Source organism: Corvus moneduloides, chromosome 3 (genome assembly GCF_009650955.1).
Source record: "Corvus moneduloides isolate bCorMon1 chromosome 3, bCorMon1.pri, whole genome shotgun sequence".
In the NCBI taxonomy this organism is placed as follows: Eukaryota; Metazoa; Chordata; class Aves; order Passeriformes; family Corvidae; genus Corvus; species Corvus moneduloides.
The window spans coordinates 77,476,015-77,497,124 of record NC_045478.1 but is presented as its reverse complement, the minus strand read 5'-3'; the positions used below and the strand labels follow the sequence as shown (position 1 = coordinate 77,497,124).

General features: G+C 39.2%; 1 protein-coding gene across 4 annotated transcripts in view; it reads right to left on the bottom strand.

The window, feature by feature from the left end:
• Positions 1 to 21,110, bottom strand: part of PCNX2 (pecanex 2) — a 150,712-nt gene that overhangs the window by 101,475 nt on the left and 28,127 nt on the right. For all 4 annotated transcript variants that reach the window (XR_004238804.1, XM_032102299.1, XM_032102301.1 and 1 more), the window contains 5 exons: positions 14,201 to 14,336; positions 10,914 to 11,056; positions 9,632 to 9,785; positions 9,501 to 9,533; positions 2,561 to 2,732 (listed from right to left, as the gene is read on the bottom strand). Coding sequence is in view for 3 of the 4 variants with exons in the window: in XM_032102299.1 (XP_031958190.1) it covers positions 2,561 to 2,732; positions 9,501 to 9,533; positions 9,632 to 9,785; positions 10,914 to 11,056; positions 14,201 to 14,336 (638 nt within the window). In the remaining variant the exon portion in view is untranslated. The remainder of the gene's footprint in view (positions 1 to 2,560; positions 2,733 to 9,500; positions 9,534 to 9,631; positions 9,786 to 10,913; positions 11,057 to 14,200; positions 14,337 to 21,110) is intronic.

Here is a 21,110-nt window from a genome sequence, read left to right as displayed (position 1 = left end):
CAAGGAAAATAAAAAGCATTATTTCAGTGAGAAATAGTTTTTTTGTCCTCTCACTGCTGAACATAAGAGAGCAAAACATTCATAGCCTTTCCTCCCTTGACAGAAGATCAGTCATTGTTAAAAGGAGCAGGCAGAGGACTCACTATCACAAAATTTTGCCACTTCCTGATTCTTAAGTTTCCTCAGATGTCAGCCAAATAATTTCACTTACCTGCTGAATGTTTAAATGGTTTCATCACAAGAACTATCATATATAAAGTGCATAACTACTTTTGTTACTAACCACACCTGTAGCTCCCAGTGATTGAGGTTGGTTCTGTCCGTGCCCTTACTTACATTTCATATGATAATCTAGTAAAAATGTTAACTGAAATAAGGAATTCAAGATGAAAACCATTGTCAGAATTAAAGTCATGAACCCCCAACTAATATAAGTATAAATCAATAGCAGAATCATCACCAATTTAAAATAAAACAGAATCAGATCATAAGTAGATTGAAAATAAATGAACATGTTAAAAATCATGTTTCGTAAGTAATTAGGTTACTCATCTAAAAAATCTGCAATTATTTTCTTTTATGACCTTGTTTCAAGACTTTTATCAGAATATGATATGCAGCATCATGCTAGTTCTCAGGTACATTCTATGATCTCCATGGCTTTTGCTTTTTATCATAATAAACACCCGAAATAAAAGACTTTTCCTTTCCTTGGTATTTGCAACCCACAGTCAAAAATCTCCTGATTTCCAAGCATATCAACTCTGAATACCACAATAAAAAATAAAACATAAACTAAAAAGTCACCCACCATAGGATGACAGACCAATAAAAAGAGATAAAAAATGCCAAGCAAATGGGCAAAACTGCATGACAGTAGAAACGACTTTATTGGTACTCAGAGGGACCAACTTCCCTCATTATTTTATAGCCCAAAACAAATACTTCTATGCCTTCATTGCCCAAGAGAATCTACACTCAAAGTGCAGCAAGATGCCGCAGGATGCCAGACTGCCATGGCTTTCAGAGGTCTCTGCACTGTGAACAATTGCAAGGATTCACAGCAGCCAGAAGCTGGGACTCCCATAGAGACAAAGCAAGGAATAGCCAAAGCATGGCACAAAACATCATTTGAACCAATATAACGTTGGCAAAATAAGAACAGGTGACAAGCAGAGGGAAATGGTTTCTTCTTTCTCGTTTAACACATGCCAGTGGGGGAGATGAGCCTGTATTTCTTCTCTCCCCCACCCCCTCCTTCTTCAAGAACATGCTCTGCCATCTCTTTTGAGACCAGCCAAAATTAACACATTTATAACCACACTTGGTTTTTCTATACTGGTTGCTATAGTTTTTCATTTATCTTTATCCCAAGTGGCATCTAAGATTCTTGTTGAATTATTTATCAGCATTTTTACTGCTCACCTTTGACAGACAGAGAAAATAAGATGTAAGGAGAAACTTTAATGAGACCAAAGGAAAGTAATGAAAGAAGCTCATTAACATAAGTGAGATGCAGATCTTCACATTCCCCTGTTTCTGGTGAGAAGAATTGGGAGCCATAGTACCCATGTTAAGGACCAGGAGGCTTTCCTAAAAATAGTATGCCTTTCAGGAAGTAAGACTGACCTGAGTATGGCAAAAAGCAAGTACAACAGTCACAGGTGAACAAAGACCTCGAAGGTCATACACTACCTAACAAAAGGTTTTTTCTTCTACTAAAGTAGGTTTTCCTGGTTCTAAATTCAGAAACCAACAGGCTATCTTTTGTACATTACAACACAGCTTTTTGGGTAATTTTCACAACTTTTACAGTAAACCTCACATTTCTTATTTTGTAGCTTAACAGTGTTGCACTACTGACGGGAGTCCAGTTCAGCACTTGCATCTGTGGCTCAGCTGGTGAAACATCACAGTTACAGACCGTAAGTGTGGTGTGCAACAGGAAGAAGTGTCCTGACAGAATAGGGTAATGTCGACTGTGGCCACTCCAAATTATTGCCAAAGGATCATCAGACCTGTCTTACGGCAGCGTCTGAATGTCCTCAGCAACCTCAGAATATGATTCTAGAAGGAAACAGGTTGAAAGAGCTACTGCAGAGTGGCTGCTCCACACTAACTGGTCACATGGACAGTTTGATTAAATTAAACCAAGAAAAAGCACTTTCTTCATGATCAGAAGAAAGTCCATCTGAGGAACTGGCATGGATTAGCTTCCAGACATTAAATTTAAAACTTGAGTTACTCTGCAGTAACTGCTCCACACAGACAAGCCCTTACAACGATTAACTGCATTTCACAGATGATGTCTTTTGCTAATAACATCAGTGACTTTTAGCTTTCTATGGAGACATTTCTATGAGCCTCATTTCATTAAGAACTCCTTTTACATAAGGGAAGGTCGCCAGCTGCCCCCTGCCCCTGTCTTAAGTCATTCCAAATGTTTCTATCAATTTGAGTTCGAGTTGTGCCTCCATAACATGCGTTTGATTGCCAGCATGGGAAAACACAGACTAGCGCTTAATCCCTTTTTGCAGTCCTAGGAAAAATATTGACTCACCTATTACATGGTCTCTGGCTGACTGGAGAGATCTGGGTGAAAAGAGCTTCAGGCCATACATCGTATAAACAGGTGGATTTGTGTCTTTAGACCCAGCATCTAGCAGCAAAATAAGGCCACACAATATACAAAAATATACAGGTCTGCTGTAGATTATGATTTTATTGTGTCCCTGGAAGGAAAAACCAAAAAGTTAGAATTTTGTATTCATTCTCCTACTGCATGCACTGCATTAACCTAGAGAGGGTCAGGGCTCAGACAAAATATTTTAATGACTTATACATAATAATTAGTAATAAAAATATTACAAGGTATTTCATCTTCTCCAGAGGAGACTTTCAAAAGGCACAACAAGGAGTTAAGACTGACTCCAACAATCACTTATGCTTTTGAAAACCTAACCTTCTGAACCTTTCAAACTTATTAATTTCGGGAATCATCATTTTCTGCAGAGGAAAAAACCTTCAATCTATCTGAATATTTCTTTTCCAAAAAAAAAAAAAGGTATTTTTGTCTATATCGCTTTTATTTTAAGGAACATCTGCTTCAGGTGGCTTGATTTTTTTTTTTACTTTATGAAATATAAGATTAATTTAATTTTTAATTGAATCCTGGGAAGAAAAAAAATAATAGAGCACATCCCCGGTACAGTGTGAGGCATGGGGATGGATTTTTTTTCACTAATTTAATTTTTTTGTTTCTTTGAACCACTTGACAGCAAATCAGCATGTCTTCTGAAGGGGGTGACACTTGTCCGCAGTTTCTGGTCTGCTTCTCATGAAGCACTTTGAAATGATGATCCAAAGGAATTAGGATGTGGAAGGAGTCTCATCTGATGTCTTTCATACACATCTCTCACACAATTGATTCCCACGAATCCTACAAAACACTGTCAGGGCTGCAGGTCAGGGAAACGAACAGACACTTAAGATGAATCTTAATAGTTCTCCTGGTAGCAAGCTTAAGGGTAACTAAGACATTTTAAACACTAATGAGTCAAAAGATTCCTTGAGTGTGAAAAGCCAGGAGCAAAGTGACAAGAATCCAAGTTTGCCTTGCATAAAGCTGCTGTGCAACTGTTCTTATTTGAAAAATGTAATTTAAGTGAGCATAATAAAAGATCATGTCTTTTTTGAGTCTACCTACTGACTTGAAACTGCAGCTGCATTTGTTTGGCTGCCAGCCAAGCTCATATGTTAGATTGCTATTAACTGATCTGTACTCTCTTTTGGGATCAATCAGTTAACAAGGTGGTAGATTACAGGGAACTGGTGGGCTTATATTGTGCCTCACATCCATGAAATATGAATCGAGCCAGGGACACAAATCCTTGCTGTTTAATCAATTTCAATTTTACTACTGCTTTTTTTTTTTTTTAATAGGACACATGCCACAAAATAATCTGTGGAGAATTATAAAGATAAAAATATGACTTTAAGAAAGAAAAATAATTTACACTACTACTTTCTGGCCTTTTTTAAACTTCAGTTTATTTATTTAAAATATGAGCTGTACATTACAAAAGAAACCAATAAATAAGCACCTAAACAATTGCTTAATGTTTTATATCCTGATGTGCACTCCAGACCAAAGCCTGTTTTATTGTGATGTTAGATTCTTGTCTTACCTCTTGAATTATAGAAGCCAGTTTTATCTTTGCATGCTGATTATTTGAAGGCAGCTGGGTAAGACAGAGTTGATGACAACAAGCCCAGAGGTTTAATTCCACACACCTTGCAGTTCCACATAGAACACTGACATACTCAATTAGGTTTACAGTGCAAATTTAACTCTTACTTCTAAAGTAGTTTATGGTGTGCTGGGTGAAGAACTGGCTGAAGGGTGGGCAGAGCTCAAAGGGCTGCAGTGAAAGGGGCCTCATCTGGCTAATGACCCATCAGCAGTAAAGTTCCTCAGGGCTCAGTTCTAGAGCCAGTTCTGCTCAATGGATTTATCAATGATCTGCATGTAGGAACTGAATGCACTATTAGCAAGTTTGCCAAAGACACCAAACTGGGAGGTGCTGTTGACTCTGCTGAGGGTCAGGCAGCTTTGCAGAGGGAACTAGACTGAAACATTGGGCAGTGATTAACAAGATGTAATGCTGGATCCTGCTCCTAGGATGGAGTAATGCTGGGCACAAGTATAAATTGAGAGACGAGTGGCTGGTAAGCAGCCCTGCAGAAAAGGACCAGCAGGTTCAATGTGAGTCTGCTGCGAGTGCCAACAGCCAAGAGGGAAAACTGCATCTGGGGTGCATCAAACACAGCAACACCAGCTGGTCAAGAGGTGATTATCCTGCTGTACTCAGCATTGGTGCAGCCCCACCTTGAGTGCTGTGTGCAGTTTTGGGCCTCACAGTTTAAAAAGGATGTGAAGGTCCCTGAAGGCATCCAGACGAGGGCAACAAAGCCAGTGAAATGGTTGGAAGGAACGTCCTATAAAGAGCAGTTAAGGACTTCAGGTTTGTCTAGTTTGGAGAGGACAAAGCTGAGGGGCAACTTCATTGCTCCCTACAGGTTCCTGAGGAGGGCAAGTGGAGAAGGTGGTGCAGGAGACAGATCTCCTGTCCCATCCACTGATAGGATGTGTGGGAATGGCTCTAAGCTGCATCAGGTGAGGGCATTTATTTTGAAAAGGAGGTGAAATAAAGGAACTGGCTTCCTAGAGAGGTGGTTGATGCCCCAAGCCTGTCAGTGTTTAGAAGACGAATTTGGACAATGCTCTTAACGACTTGCTTTGACTTTTGGTCTGCCCTGAAGTGGTCAGGCAGTGGCACTGGATGATCATTGTAGGGCACTTCCGTCTCAGTGATAATAAAATAGACTAATTCAGTCACTCTTACCATGCTAACTACATGGTAATAATAATAATGCCACTTATGATTGAGGAAGCAGATTCCAGCGGTTTTCTGAAAGCTGCAAAATGTGAACAAATACTACCTTCCCTGTTTTTCAGGTGGTGGGTAATGAAACAGAATACTGAAAAGGAAATCTTTCTAGAGTCATATCAACAGAAGCAAAGCAATGCAGCAGCAATGCACTCAGAAGGACAGTGTCTGCACAGCTCTTGCACTACTTGGGATGTGCTCAAGCTGAATGAGCGTCCCAGAGTACAGCAAATACTCCAGTCCCCACATCTGGGGAACATGCAACACAACACAAGAAAGAGGAACTGCTGCAAGTATTAGTGTGGTATTTCACTGTCAATTTACATGCTTCATGTGAGGGGCATTACTTGGGACAGGACTGGTTTGAGGCCAACAGTGGACACCTTCTGGGAAAGAGAGGATCACTTCCCAAAAGTCACAAACAGGTGACAGACATTGCATTTCATTTTTTAAGGTTTTAGAAACAAACAAACAGAAAACTAGGAGCAAAGCCCTCCTGTACCTGCCACTGACAGACTAAGCTAGGCAGCCCTTCACCAAAATGGGCATGTAGCAGCACAACTTGTTTAACGAGATATTTTAGATATTAAGGACTCATTTTGTTTTACTAGGCAAGCTCACCAAATTTTGACATGCAAAACCGATCTAATCTTAGTGAAATCACTCCACTCTGCATCCTCATTTAGAAGAATTTAAATAATGAAGCAGAATTTCTTTTATATTTTACATCTCATTTGTTAAAATATTTTTTCCTTCACTGATAAAAATTTCAGTGAAAGCTCTTCCTTTCCCAAAGTCTGTTAAAAAAGTCAGGTTTATTAATGTCCATGTTTCTTGTTAATATGTTTCAGAAACATATTCACATCTTACCAAGAGAGCAGTGATGCATCTCATATTTCTATAAAAATATTAAGACTTAAAGAATAATTTCACAAATGCTTCCATTTACTAAAACAGTAGTTTTGGCTGCAAAGCATTTTGATGGGAAAATTTTAGAAATATCTAATGGGGTATTTTTGTCAGTGCACACATGTAAGAGGAAAAAGACAGAAGGCTTTTTTATATAAAGAAATGTGCATGTGCTCAGTTCTACAGAAAAGCTTACAGGGACAAATTAAAAATACTTTTGAAGTGCCTCATGGGATTTATGAAACTGCCTATGGTAGCCACACAACTGAGTGAGCTATCTGCTTTGGCACGTAATGGGACTGAGACAATGAATCTGCAAGAGATTCTCTAAATCTTGTTAAGAGCACGACTGCAATCCTTCAAGCTCAAATGCCTTTGTAAGCCCAAGCAAGATCCTGAGCTATACAGGTGTCTCATGAGGTACTTAGAGACAAGCTCTCCTGATCCTTCTATATAGCCATTTACTAAATGTAAAACCTTTCCTAAGGTTTTTCTAAAACCTTGAAATGTACATGACAAGGATCTCTTGGATCTCTGGATTTTAATACCTTGCAGTCACCAGCAGCTTGCTTGTATCAGGTCACTAACAGCAAAATATAACACACTTTGGAATGGACTTCATTTTCTTCTCTCCACCACTCCTGTGAGGAGGCTGTTCCCAAATTTCACCATCCCAGAACTACGTACCCCTGTGTAAACAGCAGCTAAAGGCCACCAGTTCTCAATGGACCAGAACTGGGAAGGCTAAAGGTCCAGCTGACAGGAAAATTGGACTCTCATCTTACAGCAGGCACCAGTACTAAACCTGCAGCAACAATAAATGCCAGCTCTTCCTCAAGCACAGCAAGTCAATCTGTACATCAGTACTCAGGAGGAGTTTGGAACAAAAGCTTACAGCAGCTCTAGGCACTGTGTTTTCTGAACTCACTGGATGCCATTTTAAAGCAGTCTTTCAAAATGCTACAGGCTAGAGATGACAAAGTCACAAATTCGCATCAAACAGTAACAAACTCCGCACAGGAGATAGGGAAGACGTTCGGAACCTCCTTGGCAGCCATGGATAACATAAGGCGTTAGCAGCTACTCATGGATCCACGAACAGAACTTAATACACTGTGCAGGTCTGAGGCTCATGATGGTTTGTTTCACACTCAAAAAAATCTCGTGCATTTTCATTCATGGGCACGATACAGATCATTCTTTAATCCCTCTGCTGTTCTGCATCCTTACATTAACGTCAAGAGACATTATTCTCTTTAATTTTAATTCAATCACATGAATTATGAAACAGTACATGGAGAATCTCTTCTCACCTTCTCTTGTCCTATTTCTGAGGTGCTTAGTAGCTCAAGCAAGCCTTTACAAATAACTATTGTGTTAAAAAGATACAATGCAGAAATTGCTAATCTTCTATTTTAGCATGGTAACACCTCCACCTTTAAAACCCTTAGTGAAGAAACTTTCTAATTCATTTCTATTGGAGTTTGTATAGTGCACCAAAAAGTTTGCAAGAGAGTATCCCTAATAAAGTTTTAGGAGGGAAAAGGAAGATGGGAATACACATATTGTTACTTTGTTCCATTGCTGCATGACTTACACAATACAGTACAGTGAATAACACTTGTAATAGTACTGTGAGAACCTGAAACTCAGACCTGGATCCTGCACAAAAAAAAATGTTCTGTTTAAACACTACCTTGTGTTTAATACTATAAAAATATATGGGCAGGATAGGTTTAAAATGAAGTTTTGATTCAACTGCTTGCCACCCACTTTAAACAAACACTAACATTACTAATGTCTGATTAAGTGCAAACTATTTGATGACAGTTCACATTATTTTATCTAGACAGATGCCAGTTGAGCTGACTAATTATATTAGTCACAAGACCCCCCCCCCAACTTTTTACTGAGGTTGGAATATTCCTTTAATGTTTTGAAAATATTACCCTACAATGTGTAAGTTGCTGTTTATTACCTTTCTCTACTTTTTATGCAGACAGGTATTTCCTGTGAATGCATTGTAACTAAAACCACCATAACTTCACCCCGTAATAATTGGCACATGGAAAAGAAACTGAGAATCTTCTGAAATCCATCTAGTGAAGTGTGTAGCATACATATATAAATAACAGCAATTTCAATTTCAGCCTGTATTTCTAGCCTCTAAGCTGACAAAAATAATTGCTCCCTGCCAAAGGGAACTGATCCAGCAGACCTGAAGTTTTTAACATGTCATTTTTGAAACCTGAGGGAAGAGAGGTTATCCTCAAAAATATTCAAAGAACTAAATAAGAAATACAAGCAACTAGCATGCAGTGTAAAAGAAAGGAAGAGGCATTATGGCCACTGAAATGTCTTCCAAGATGTGCAAGTCAAAAATGCTGAGACACCGTGACAGGTGGAATGGGTAAGGTTGCAGTCGTAGGATGATGCCCCCAGAACAGTCCTATAACAAGGACAGACTTGTGTAAAGAACTGATTCTTTGCAAGGTGGTTGGCACCATCAGAGTTCAATTTCTTAGATGTATCCAATAGAAAAAAGCAATCAGCAAGGATCCTCACATCATTCGCCCAAAGATTTGGCCATTTCTTCAGGACACAAGCACAGAAACAATGGCCATATTGTAACGAAGGGAAAACACCTGTGTCATTTGATGAGCTAATATTTTTAATAAATAAATCTTCAGTAGCAGATTTAAAAAATGAGAAGATCAGTCCTCAATCTCAAAAAAACCCCCAAAAAACAAAAAATCAAAAACAGGAAAAAAAATCCCTGAGCAATGACCGAGCTGCTAATCTGGAACTTCTGCTATTTTCTCTCCTGTTTCTAAAGGAAAGCAATGAAAAGGTTTGTGTGATGTCACAGTATTGAACATTAGCAAGATAGTTCAGATGAATTTTTTACTGCACATATTAACTTAAAGAAACAGCACTTTTCTAATAGCAGTGATAAACTCAAATAGCTTAAAAATAATTAAACCTAGTACAAAGTCTTGAAATCAGAGATGTCTTTTTCTTTTTCATAAATCAGCTAGAACAGCAAATGGCTAATATCTGTGTTTCACTGAACAGCCAGCTGTTTCACAGTACACAAGTGATAATAAAGGAGAAAGACTTGTTTTACTGACTGAGACTTACATGTATTGGTGAAGCAGGATCAGGCTGAACACTCTAAAAACAAAACAGAAAAAAAGATGCTTGCTTGAAAGATTTTGTCTTCATAGAAGTTAGAAGATAATTCAGCAATGGGCTATGATCTTGAGTCCTACCTTGAGGAGAGAATACTGGCAGCTGGCCATTACGAGACAGAACAATAGAACCCAAATGTCTTTACAGAAGCCTTGGTTCAGAGTCAGGAATCCAAGAAGTGAAACAAGAACTACTAGAAGGACAGCAAATACATTCTCCTTTACATCTTCTGTCCTATGTGAATAAAAGTGTTGGAGAAGTACAAATATTTATAGAGTCATTAGAACAAGGCAGGTGCATTTGTAGTTGGTATGAACTGTCAGTGCTGCACCCATCAGAATTTACTGCATTTCCGTGTTCAACGGTATTTCATCCCCATGCCAAAAACCTTATCCAAAACGATAGCTAAAATATATAGGAAAAAAAGTCATATGCACTGAAATCTAATATCTCTTCCCATCTCACCTCCCAGTTAGAATTCCACAATGGAGATGATTTGAAGGTAGAAAAGTGCATGCTTATTAAAGCACAAACAAACAAAATAAAAAAAACCCAACACATGAACAACTACAAATAAAATCAAATACCCAAACACTTTTAAATAAGGAAATAAGGCATTCCATTAATGAAAAATATAAACATCTGACAGCAACGAATTGGATTGAAGACCAAATTTGTCATCTGATGTTTTATTTGTTTTATCTGTTCTGTTAGAATGTGGAAGCTGAGATAAAAAACAACGTTAGTGTTCAGGCTGTAACAAAAGAGCTTATCAGCAGAAAAGATTTCCATGCAATTGAAACACCACTGATAAGTAAATATCTGCTCTGGACTTAAAGCTCCCTGACATGTAGCCTGATTTCTGCAGCAGGTTAAACTGCCATCTGAAATTTCTGCTGTGGAGACCATGTTAACATATATGGCCCAGCACCATCACCAGAAGTAGAGACAATAAACTTGAACTGGAACAGAGGCAGCAGCTGAAAAATCTCCACCTGGATACCATTCTAGAAATTATTTTCTTTTCTTAGAGATTGGAATACCTGGGACCCTTCCACTTCTGATTTTCTCATCAGAAATCATTGGGTCTATAACATCTGTGAATCAAATTACAGACTAGTCTACAAGCCTGGTACTCACATGAATCAAAGTCTCTACTTGAAGACAAAGGGTAGCAAGAACCACTGAAACTAAGCCTGAATTTCAACTTAAAGCAAAAACACATCTATCTACTCAACCTGAATGTAAGACACTTATACAGTTCTCACTTTTTCTTTCTCTAGTGGTCAGCATTGCTTTAGGGACATGTGGAGCCACCCACTGTAACACTACATAGAGCAGCTTTAAAAAAAAAAAGCTTACCTGTCCAACAATGCCAACAAGGTAAGACGATCATACCAGACTTTAATCCACTTGCCAGGGAATATAACAAATCTGTAAAACTGCCTGTTCAGCTTCCGTTGCGCTGAGGAACATGAAGAATCCTCAGGGTCCTGGCTGGGCTGCTATAAAAACAAACCACAAATACACAAAACTCTCGCACACTCACATACAGCTGCCAGCAAAACAGGTGCTGAAAAGGCCAAATTTACAGGAAGTATCAGGTTTTTGGGGTTTTTTTTTGTTTGTTTGTTTTTTTTTTTGTTTTTTTTTTTTTGCTTAAAGGAGTAGTGGCAGCATGTTAGCGAATTTATTTTCTTAATTTTAAACAGAAACAAAAATATCACACCAGCTTAATTATTGCAGATGGACAGAAACTATATTAATTGTGGAGCTCAACAGTGATGATATGCTTAGAAATTAATACTAAATATTCATTTAAAAAGTAATTATTTTTTAGTCCAGATCCAGTATTTGTCTAAAGTTTCTTTTTGAAGATTTTCCCATGTATCAGGCTAATTACAGCACAACACAAAAACATGACAGGACAAAACCTTGTTTTCAAATTAAAAAAAAAATTTAAAAGTAGGCCTTAAGGCCTAGAGGTGTGACTTATCAACTTTTCTTCCAGAACACAGCTTTATTTATCTTTCCTGAGATGCTTTGAATACCACATCAGATGTGCCTCAAGAACAGCAAGAGGAGGAAAAAAATTGCAAAGAAGCACAAATAGCATAAACAGCACTAATTAAAGAGTCTCTAATCTTACTATCATAATCATAAATCCATCCTTTTGAATTTTGGATATTTCCTTAAGAAATATTTTGCTTTTGCCAGATTCTAAGGCCTTTTCTAACTTCTCTACAACTCTCCTGCAACTATCTACAGACCATTAGCCAAGCCTGCAAAGCTAAACAACAGAAGAAAAACACCTCTGCAAAGCAGTGATTTCTTTCCAAGGTATACCATTACTGATGTTACAGAGGGGGGGAAATTACTTATTTTTCTTTCAAGAAGATGAATTTGAGATTTTGAAATCACTGCGAAGTCCAGTGGTTTTCAACCTCCTCCTAGGCAGCCTTTTCCCCACCCCCTCTCAAAGATAAATAATTAACAAATATACTTATTATGGAACTCTAAGCAATGTCTACATTAGAGCTATTTATGTTAGATAAACTTTCCTAGTCAGGGAAGGGGATTTCTGTGTGAAGTAATTGATCATCAAATTAGAACTGTTAGCAAACCACAGTTTTTTAAACAACCTGTCCACCTGCACAAAGGAACTGTTAAATTTTCTCTCAGAATATTGGAATAATTTCTAATCTTCGCTTTCCAGGAAAAGGAATTTTACACACAGTTTACACATGACAATATATTCCTGTGCATCAGCTGGGAAACAACTCGCTGATATCCTCAGTCTGCTGGCAAACGTGAGGTGAAACAGGCTAACATAAACTCTGGAGAAAGAAATTCAAGTTTAGGCATTTTATCTCGTGCCTCCAATTGACTAAAAGTGTTCAGCCATGCCAGGTCAGGGAGCTCAACTGCTAGCAGTGCAGGACAATCCCTCATGTTTCTGAGCATTGAGACATGCAAGGGGATGCTGGGCTATTTGGCATTCTTTCCTTTATTAACAGTTCCGAGTGATTTAAAAACCATGAGACCAACTGCATTCCTTTCACTACACTGACTTTGAAACCTGAAAGCGGTTTATGGAGTCCAAATTTTAATACTTTTATTACTACTTTAAAAAGTAACTTAAACATGTGGTTGGGGCATTTTTGAAGAAAAAAACATGTTTTAAAATATTACAGTTGCTAATACTGGCAGAGTTTTGTTTCTCTTGGGTCCTATTACCCAACAGAAAGTAAAGCGAAACTCAGTCCACTGCAGCCATTAACTTCACACATCTAATGTAGATTGCCCACTATAACTAGACAAAAAAATCAAAACAGTGGCAGAGAGTTCACTTAAAACACCCAAGGACTTGATCGCTGAGTCCCCAGAACAGCCCAACACATCTTAGCTGAGTGTATAAGTGAACATCTTGGCTCCTGAGGAACTGTAACCTTTGGATGAAATCTTCTGCGTGAAGCTTGTAGTGCTTGGGTGGGAGTCAGATTTTTGATTGGGGAATGGATTCCAAGCTGGATTTGGGAAACTCTCTGACTAGCCCTGAGCAAGTCACTCAAGTCTAGCTGTTTCTCCTATCAAAAGAGGGCTTATAAAAATTCACTTCATAAATTTGTATGGTGTTAGAGACAGCCTGAAGCCCTAGCTTCATCAAAATCAATGGTAACACTTTTCCTGACTTATGTAGGCTCAGAATTTCATGTTTAAGAAAAAAAATTCAGAAATCGGGAAGTTCTGAAAATACTGCCTAGCCTGGCTACAAACTTGCTATGTGACCTTGAGGAGAGCAGTCTTCCCAAAAGAGAAAGAAGAAATGACAATTGTTCTCTAATTTGCAGGCAGTTTACAAGACTATAAATATCTGGAAAACATCCAAGCCTTTGGATGGAAGACACTGTCCAAATATAAAAGACAGTATTTGGGACAATTTACTGATTTTTAATTTAAAATAGTTCCTTTATACAAGTTGCTTTTAGCTTTATGTTCCTGAGGGAAATCTAAGACGAAAGGCAATTAACTGTCATTTTAATGTTATTCACAAATATCAAACTAGAATTTGCCACAGCAGACAGAAAGTCAAAGGTATTACAAAAGGAATTGTAAAAACTGATTATAGCCCTAAGTCGCAGACCCCAAACACTGTAAAATTCATGTCCACATAACACCACACAAACTGAAGTCTGAGGGCCTTTTTCTTTTACTAGCTGCAATGAGGAGGTGGCTTCAACATTCCACAGCAAACATTCACAGGTCTGGTTGCCCAATTCAGAAAAGTGAAACCAGACATGAGGTTTTATGACAGCAATGAATCTGGAATAAACACTTCATGCTATTAAAATCTGGTGGTGTCTCTAAAATCCTAACAGCTGTGTCCTCTTCCAAATGAAATACGATTGAAGACAGAAGATGAACTTTTTCAGTGATGGAGTCTTTAAATACTCCCCTAGGACACTACTCAGTGTCAGTAGAAAACAGCTGAGTTGCATCCATCAACATAAAACACATCTTCTCCCACATGAGCAATACCAGGAAAAGCAGTATAGCAAAATCAACAAAATTGTCTCAGGAACAAGCCTGCAGCTTTTGTTTATTGAGCAGTCCATCAAGATGCTAGAAACTCAGATATTACAATGTACCCGTGGGTTTTCTGAAAGGGTCCTTCTGGCCACCATCAGTAGGAGCTGCTGCTGAAGCGCACTCGCTGCTTGATCCCCAGAAGATGGTTCTTGGCTCTCTGAAGTGGTAGTACTAGAGGAGCTGAACTGTATTTCACTGTGCACAGAGGACAGAAAGGAAAGAGATTGTTTTAAGCAGCAATATTTTCCTAATATGTGTGAAACATTACAGGAGAAAGCCTGTAATTACACTACTGTTTGGCTCACAGGACTTGGGAACCTTCCACCTTCATATCTGAAGTATAGCATAGACTCACAAAGCAGTTAACACCCAAATTCAGATACACTTGATTTACTACATCCACCACAGAGAAACAGATACTTCTGTATCACAGCTTTTCTCATCCTGAGATGAACACCCTCAAGGAATCACACTTCAGAAGTGCCTTTTTCTGTCCATTGACAATTCAAGTGTAGAGAGGCACATCTACAGAGCAAAACTGCAAAGTAGATACTGCAGAGATCCTGGAATAGCTTCCAACAAGCTCACTTAGGTACCAAGCTGGTCTGGTTTCACCTGCACTAAATTTGGTGAGTTCTGATTCACCCTGCTGAGAATTCAGCCCACAAGAACTTCCTCCTGCCCTAGCAAAACAACAATACATGAACTAATTCACATAAGGCTAGCTCAGATACCCTCCGTACTGAGTGTAAACTCACCCTGGGAAGGCCCTGAGCAAGATACTATTTACTGCTTTTCCTCACATTTACTGCTTTGTGTTGAAGCTACAGCATCTAAACACTTGCAAAAATCCCCACTTAGAGCAGCAGAGCCTGTTGGGTTGCAGCAATGGTGTGTTACCATGACATGACTGACTGGGTTTCAGAGAGAACTTTATTGAAATGAAGTAATTGTTACTTGGGGAAGAGATTTATTTTGAATACTTCTTTCTAATTCTTTTCCAAATGAGATTCATATACCAGGTGCTCTGCTCCAAGCTCACTGGCCCACTGCCTCTGGATACCTGCCTTGGGCTCTTACTACTTTTGTATCTACATGAGGTGAAAACATCTAAGTGCTCATGCTCATGCAAGGTAGTCAATATCTGTTGCTCTTATTTTGCATAAAGACAAGCAGGAAGAAACTAGAGCAATATGCCTACAGTCAGCCAGGAAACCTATGGCAGTGCAAAGATTAAAATCCTCCTCTTGCATACCCTACACTTGCCCCAGAGGCACCTTATTAATTTTAGTTAACTCAACTTGCCTCGCCTTTGGTTGCCAATTCCCAAAGGCTGCCATGTAACCCTTGTTAAAGCATTAAAATTGTGGCTGTCCTGCACATAACTGGCTGTTAACTTCAGCTGCAGTGGTTAGCACTGTTCTGGAACACAGTTCAATGTCTGGATTACTTAAAAGAAGGGCTGAAGTGTCACACCAACAGGTTGAAATGCACACACTCTCTCCTCCCCTCCAGGATTTGCTACCTCTGCCTGGACCAACAGGACCACGATCAGCCTCAGGATGTCACCAGATGAGCCATCCTGTCTCTGGTTTCTGAGCCAGGTAGTTTATGTTTTCAAAGCCTTGATTGCTATCAGGCTTGAATTCCAGACCTGGTATTCAGCATCTGCCACTCCAGCAGAACTCTCAGCTGAGCAGAAATGAGAGCACCCCGTGCTCCTGACCCTAATGGCTTCCTCTGGACTCCGCACTCCTCGTGCTACAGACAGCAGCATGATTTGCTCCAGAGAGTCAGGACAGCTGTCATGTTTCCTTTGGACGGTACTAGCAAATGAGAACACGGCCCAACACAACCCACTTGACGTCCCAGCCACAAGACAGCTCTCTGTAAGAATCATCTCCTTTGTCAGCAGTTATTAACAAAACAGTACAGAAGGGATGGGCACTCATCCAAGATCCTGGATCACAACCAGAAGATTTAAGCAGGAAGAAAGTGGAGGAAGCCTTGAGGAATGTCTCCCAGGAGTAAGATTCCCACAGATATGGACTACAGAACAACCTTGTCCAGTCAGAAGGAAGGCAAGGGATTTTTTGTTTGTTTCCTGAGGATGAGCTGTCCCATTTCTTGTCATTGTGGGTGCAACTCTGAGTCTCCTTGTTCACAGCAGGAAAAAGGCAAATGTAGCCCAGGCTATGCAGGAACATTAGCCTGGGAATTCCTGCCCAAAAGGTGACTCAACAAAACAGCAGGGGAATAGAACAGTGGTTGCTCATGCCTTCCTAAATGAAGAGTCAATCTTCACTACATTTCTGCATCTTTAGTTGTCTTTCTACAAAAGGCAAAAGTATTTTGAGATCAGACCACATCTTTTATCCCACATTCACCAAAAATGGAAATGGCAGAAGGACAGACGGATGGAGCAGAGTACCAGTGGAGTCTATCCGTTCTCAGAAATCAAAAATCTTTTACTAATAAGACTTCTTCCAAGAATCAACTTAGGAAATCAAATCATCTCCCACCAGACTTGAAGTTAACCAAAAAGCCAAGAGCGCCCATAGTCTGTTCTGTGTTTACAGACAAAATTCACAGCTCCGCCTATCAGCAAGTGGTAGAGGAGACCACAAGCAGCCAGGACACTGACTGTGGGAAAGAGTTGGAAACTTTATAAGCCTGAAAAGGCAATTAGAGCAGAGAGGATGGGAAGGCAGAGCTAGCAAAGCAACAGTTCCAAAATCAGAGTCGGTCATCTGGCAGTCATCAGCCTCATCTCTCGGTATCTTCTTATTGTCTCCTCATCTTCCATTTCCTTCAGCTCCTGTTTGTTGTTTTTGTCTTCCTTATCCCTATTTTCCACACAACCTCCTTCTGACATTCACTTGCTACCCCCAACGACGAATTGCTTGCACAGCTACTTAGAAACTGTACATCTCATCTGATGACATTGCTATCACACTGACAGCAAACACCAGTAAGAAATGCGATGATGGTGTTTGTGTTTTTGTAAGCCTATAAACTAGATTCTATAAATTTATTACCATATATAAATAGGAGCAAACACTCTCTAATCATAAAATCATTATAATGGCGCTGATCGCAATATAACACAGAATCTTGCTAAATAGAAAATCTGTTCATTTGCAGAATCAAATTAATATTATCAAGATCTATCACAGTAAACTGCACTGCTAATGTAAGCAAAGGTATAATTGAACTAAATTTCGAATAATAAATTATTAACTAAAAATGTCTTTGATAAACATACAACCCACGCAGATCAAATTCAAAAGCTACATAGCACCCTCTACTGACAACTGGGTATAAAACCAGGAATTTTTTTCTGGCTCATAATCCCGTTTTGTAAGAACACTCGGTAAGCATAAGGTAGCAGAGCAATAATACATCACATAGACTGTTTTAGTATAACCACATAGTGCCGGAAAAATCGTCTTTCTCCCTCTCTGTTTAGCCTGTTGCTTCACACCACTGACAACTTGGCCCAAGCCATTCAAATATAACCCAGCCTAAGTCATCCCCTTTGTTAGGACTAGCTAGCCTTGGATCTGAACCCCTCTCAAAGCAAGCTCATTATACAGGCACACCACAAAGAATTCCCTGTTAATAAAGCTGATTTGCAGGTTTTGGCTACATTTCATTTTAACCTGCATCAGGGAATCTTGTAGCCATCACAACAGTTGCAATAATGAAGCGCCTTCCTCTTGGTCCTCACATGTTTAAAACCAGAAAGATTTCACTAGACTGCCTAAGGCAGCTGTCTGGGTCACTATATAGCTTACAGTGTGTAATAAATATCAATAGCAATAACAAATAATAGAGCTGAAAGATATTTACGTGATGGTAAGCAACTACGGCTGTGAGGAGCCAGAGGGCAGCTCAGAGCTGGAAATGTCTCCTCCTGCATGTCCAACAAGCAATCGCTTCTGGGGTACTGGTCTGAGGTGCAACCAAAAGCACTTGCTGAACTGAGACCTGAGCAATGTGGTTGCACAAGACCCAGCCAGTGCTGACAACACAGCAGGAACTCGAAACACCCATACCTTTGTGGTCTTTCAAAACAGTCAGTTTGTGGCTGAAATGTAGCTATCCGAACGGATGATGCTCATTAGGTCTCCACTAGAAAGCTGCCAGCACCAATCTGACCAGAGTGTTGCACAGTTCCAGACTGACACTAAAGCCACTAGCTGTGGATATTGCTTCTTTCAAGAAAATGATGATTTACAGTTCCCAAATAACCAAACAACAAGATTTACACTAAAAAGCAACTCAGAGCACGTAAGAAGATTGAATAATGCCAGTGATAGCTGCATTAGGAGTGGGTGATTATGTGACAAATTCAATCACAGGAAACAAAGAAAAAAACTCAAAGAGGAAGGACTCTTCACTTTTTTGGTAAGACCATTAGCAGTTTCATAAAGAGTAAAATTAATTCAGAATGTGCATCTTAACTTTCTTCAGTGTTTACATCTGATAGCAGCTCAAGGTAAAGATGAAATCTCTCTTAAATCTTGTTCATATTTTGCTAGTTGTACAAATGTGAATTTATACACATTTTACTACAGGATTTGGGGACAATTTTTAGCATTTGTTTTAACTAGTAAAAATAACACAGCTAACAACAATAAGGCAGAATATCTAACTTTACAGAATGTGAAAGCTGGATGTAGTGATACACTGACATAACAGGCAGGAAAGATAACAGATCACTGCTGAAGTGTTGCAATAGACTACAAAACAAGCAGTGGTACATATTAAGTCAGCTACTTCAGATGGACAGAAAGGCCTTGTAAAGCACGTTCCCAAAGGCACTGTGGTCAATATGAAGGTAGGAAGTGACGAATGCTTTCTTACTCAAATGTTAAGAATGGGATTCATTCAGTACACTCTTACTTCCCAGTATTCAGATACTTTTATTTTGCTAGTAAGCATGTAAACTGCTAATTTGAAAGCCTATTACATTTCAAAGCAAAGATAAATGTGCTAAAAACTTTAAAAATAAACAGTACGTGTTACCTAATAAACTAGAGTATGCATTTTGAGAAGATGCAGCCTTATTGGAATTAATGCATTATCAGCATCCACAGTTGCGTTATCTCCAAAATACTTAAAAACATTCCTTTTAGCTCTTCTTACGGAAGGGCAGGGGATGGAACAGAAGCCAGTCCCAACACCTGAAGGCCTCCATAAACTCCTACTCCTGAGCAGGATTTTGCTGCCATCATGCGGCAGCATGGTTCCCGCTCACCTCTGAGTCTCATTCTGTTGAAAACACTCGTGTCCTGCCCAGTGTTCAGTGAAAGAAGGGCTAGAAACTCCTACACAAATAAAGGAAAGGATTTTAACTGGCCAAGCTTAACACAGGGGTTTCCTCCTGCCCCTTGGAAACCATCAAGAAAATGCTACTGAGTTTGTAAAGAGTACTTTTCAGAAAAATCCATGGCTTCATTACCATTCTCAGAGCAGACACACCGCTCATTTCTGTGTTCAAGCAGCACTATGCCCGGGGGAGCAGCTCATCTGAAATCACTGAATGCCAAAGAGGACTCTATAATATTTTTCACATCCATTTCAAAACATGCTCAGCTGCAGAGCTGCACAACCTGACAAGCAGCATTAAGAAATCTTTAAGATCCAGCAGCTTATTACAAGACAGTGGGGGGATTGTGTGATTTGGGTCACCTTGCTGAGAAATACAAAGATGTTTTAGTGACACACTTTTTGTCATTCTAAAACAGCCTTTTGAAACACTAAAAAAAAAATCTACTCTTAAGTTTACTCTTTCCTATGAGGAATAACCTCAAGGTTTCAGGGAATTTTTCCACCAGTGAACGTACTAAAGTATTAGTGGATTTATGATAGAGACATATAGTACCACTAAGGCATTCAGATAGACTTTCTTATTGTATAACACTCAAGCAGCTTATTCTGGGATGAGAATGTAAATCAAATAAGTTAGCTCATTGATCTGACATTCTCTCTTTTGCCCAGGGCCAAAACCACCAGCACTCTGCAGCCATACTGACAGGTACCTTAAATTATTTTTTTAGTACTTGTTAGCCACTAGTTTGCTGCAAATACTTTTTTAAACTTTTGGCCCTGATGATTCCCAAAAAAAAATTATTCTCAAACAAAAAATCTAAGCAATTTTTCTTTAATTGAGGTCTTTATCTGTACTGCAAAACATTTTAGATTTTAGCTATAACATAGCTTTTTAGAAGCCTGTTTTCAGTGTCAGAGCCTCATCTAAAAATAGTGAGGAGTTCAGAGGATCAACTGCTCAGACAGAACATGCAAAGTGCAATATGAATGCATGATTGCACTGGTATGGTTGAATCACATATAGTAATGAAACATACATGGATATAATTTTATCCTACATAAAGTGATATTATTTTAATAACTTTACAGGTAAATTAAAAGATACATGACCAAGAAAGCAGGATAAGGCTCAAACTGGTATAATTATTTTTTTAAAGGTATAGAGCAAGTTGGATTTTATATATAATTGATTCCAAATGAAAGCCCAAGTGTCACACAGCAAGGAGAATCTGCACCTAAAATAAAGGTGCTTTTTGCTAAGAGCTGGGCAATTCTTCTCTCTGTACTGGTTTTAGTTCAGGTAGAGTTAATTTTCTTCATAGTACCTGGTATTGAGCTATGTTTTGCATTTGTGTTGGAAATGGTGTTGGTAACACAGGGATGTTTTAGCTATTTCTGGGCAGCCCTTAACACACAACCAAGGGCATTTTCTGCTTCTCACAGCACCCCATCAGTGAGGATGTTGGGGGTGCACAAGCAGCTGGGAAGAGACAAAGCCAGGACAGCTGACCCCAACTGACCAGGGGGACATTCCCTACAATACGGCACTCGGCATATAAACCTAGGTGAAGAAGGAGGAAAGGAGGATGTTCAGAGTGATGGTGTTTGTCTTCCCAAGTCACCAAGACTCAG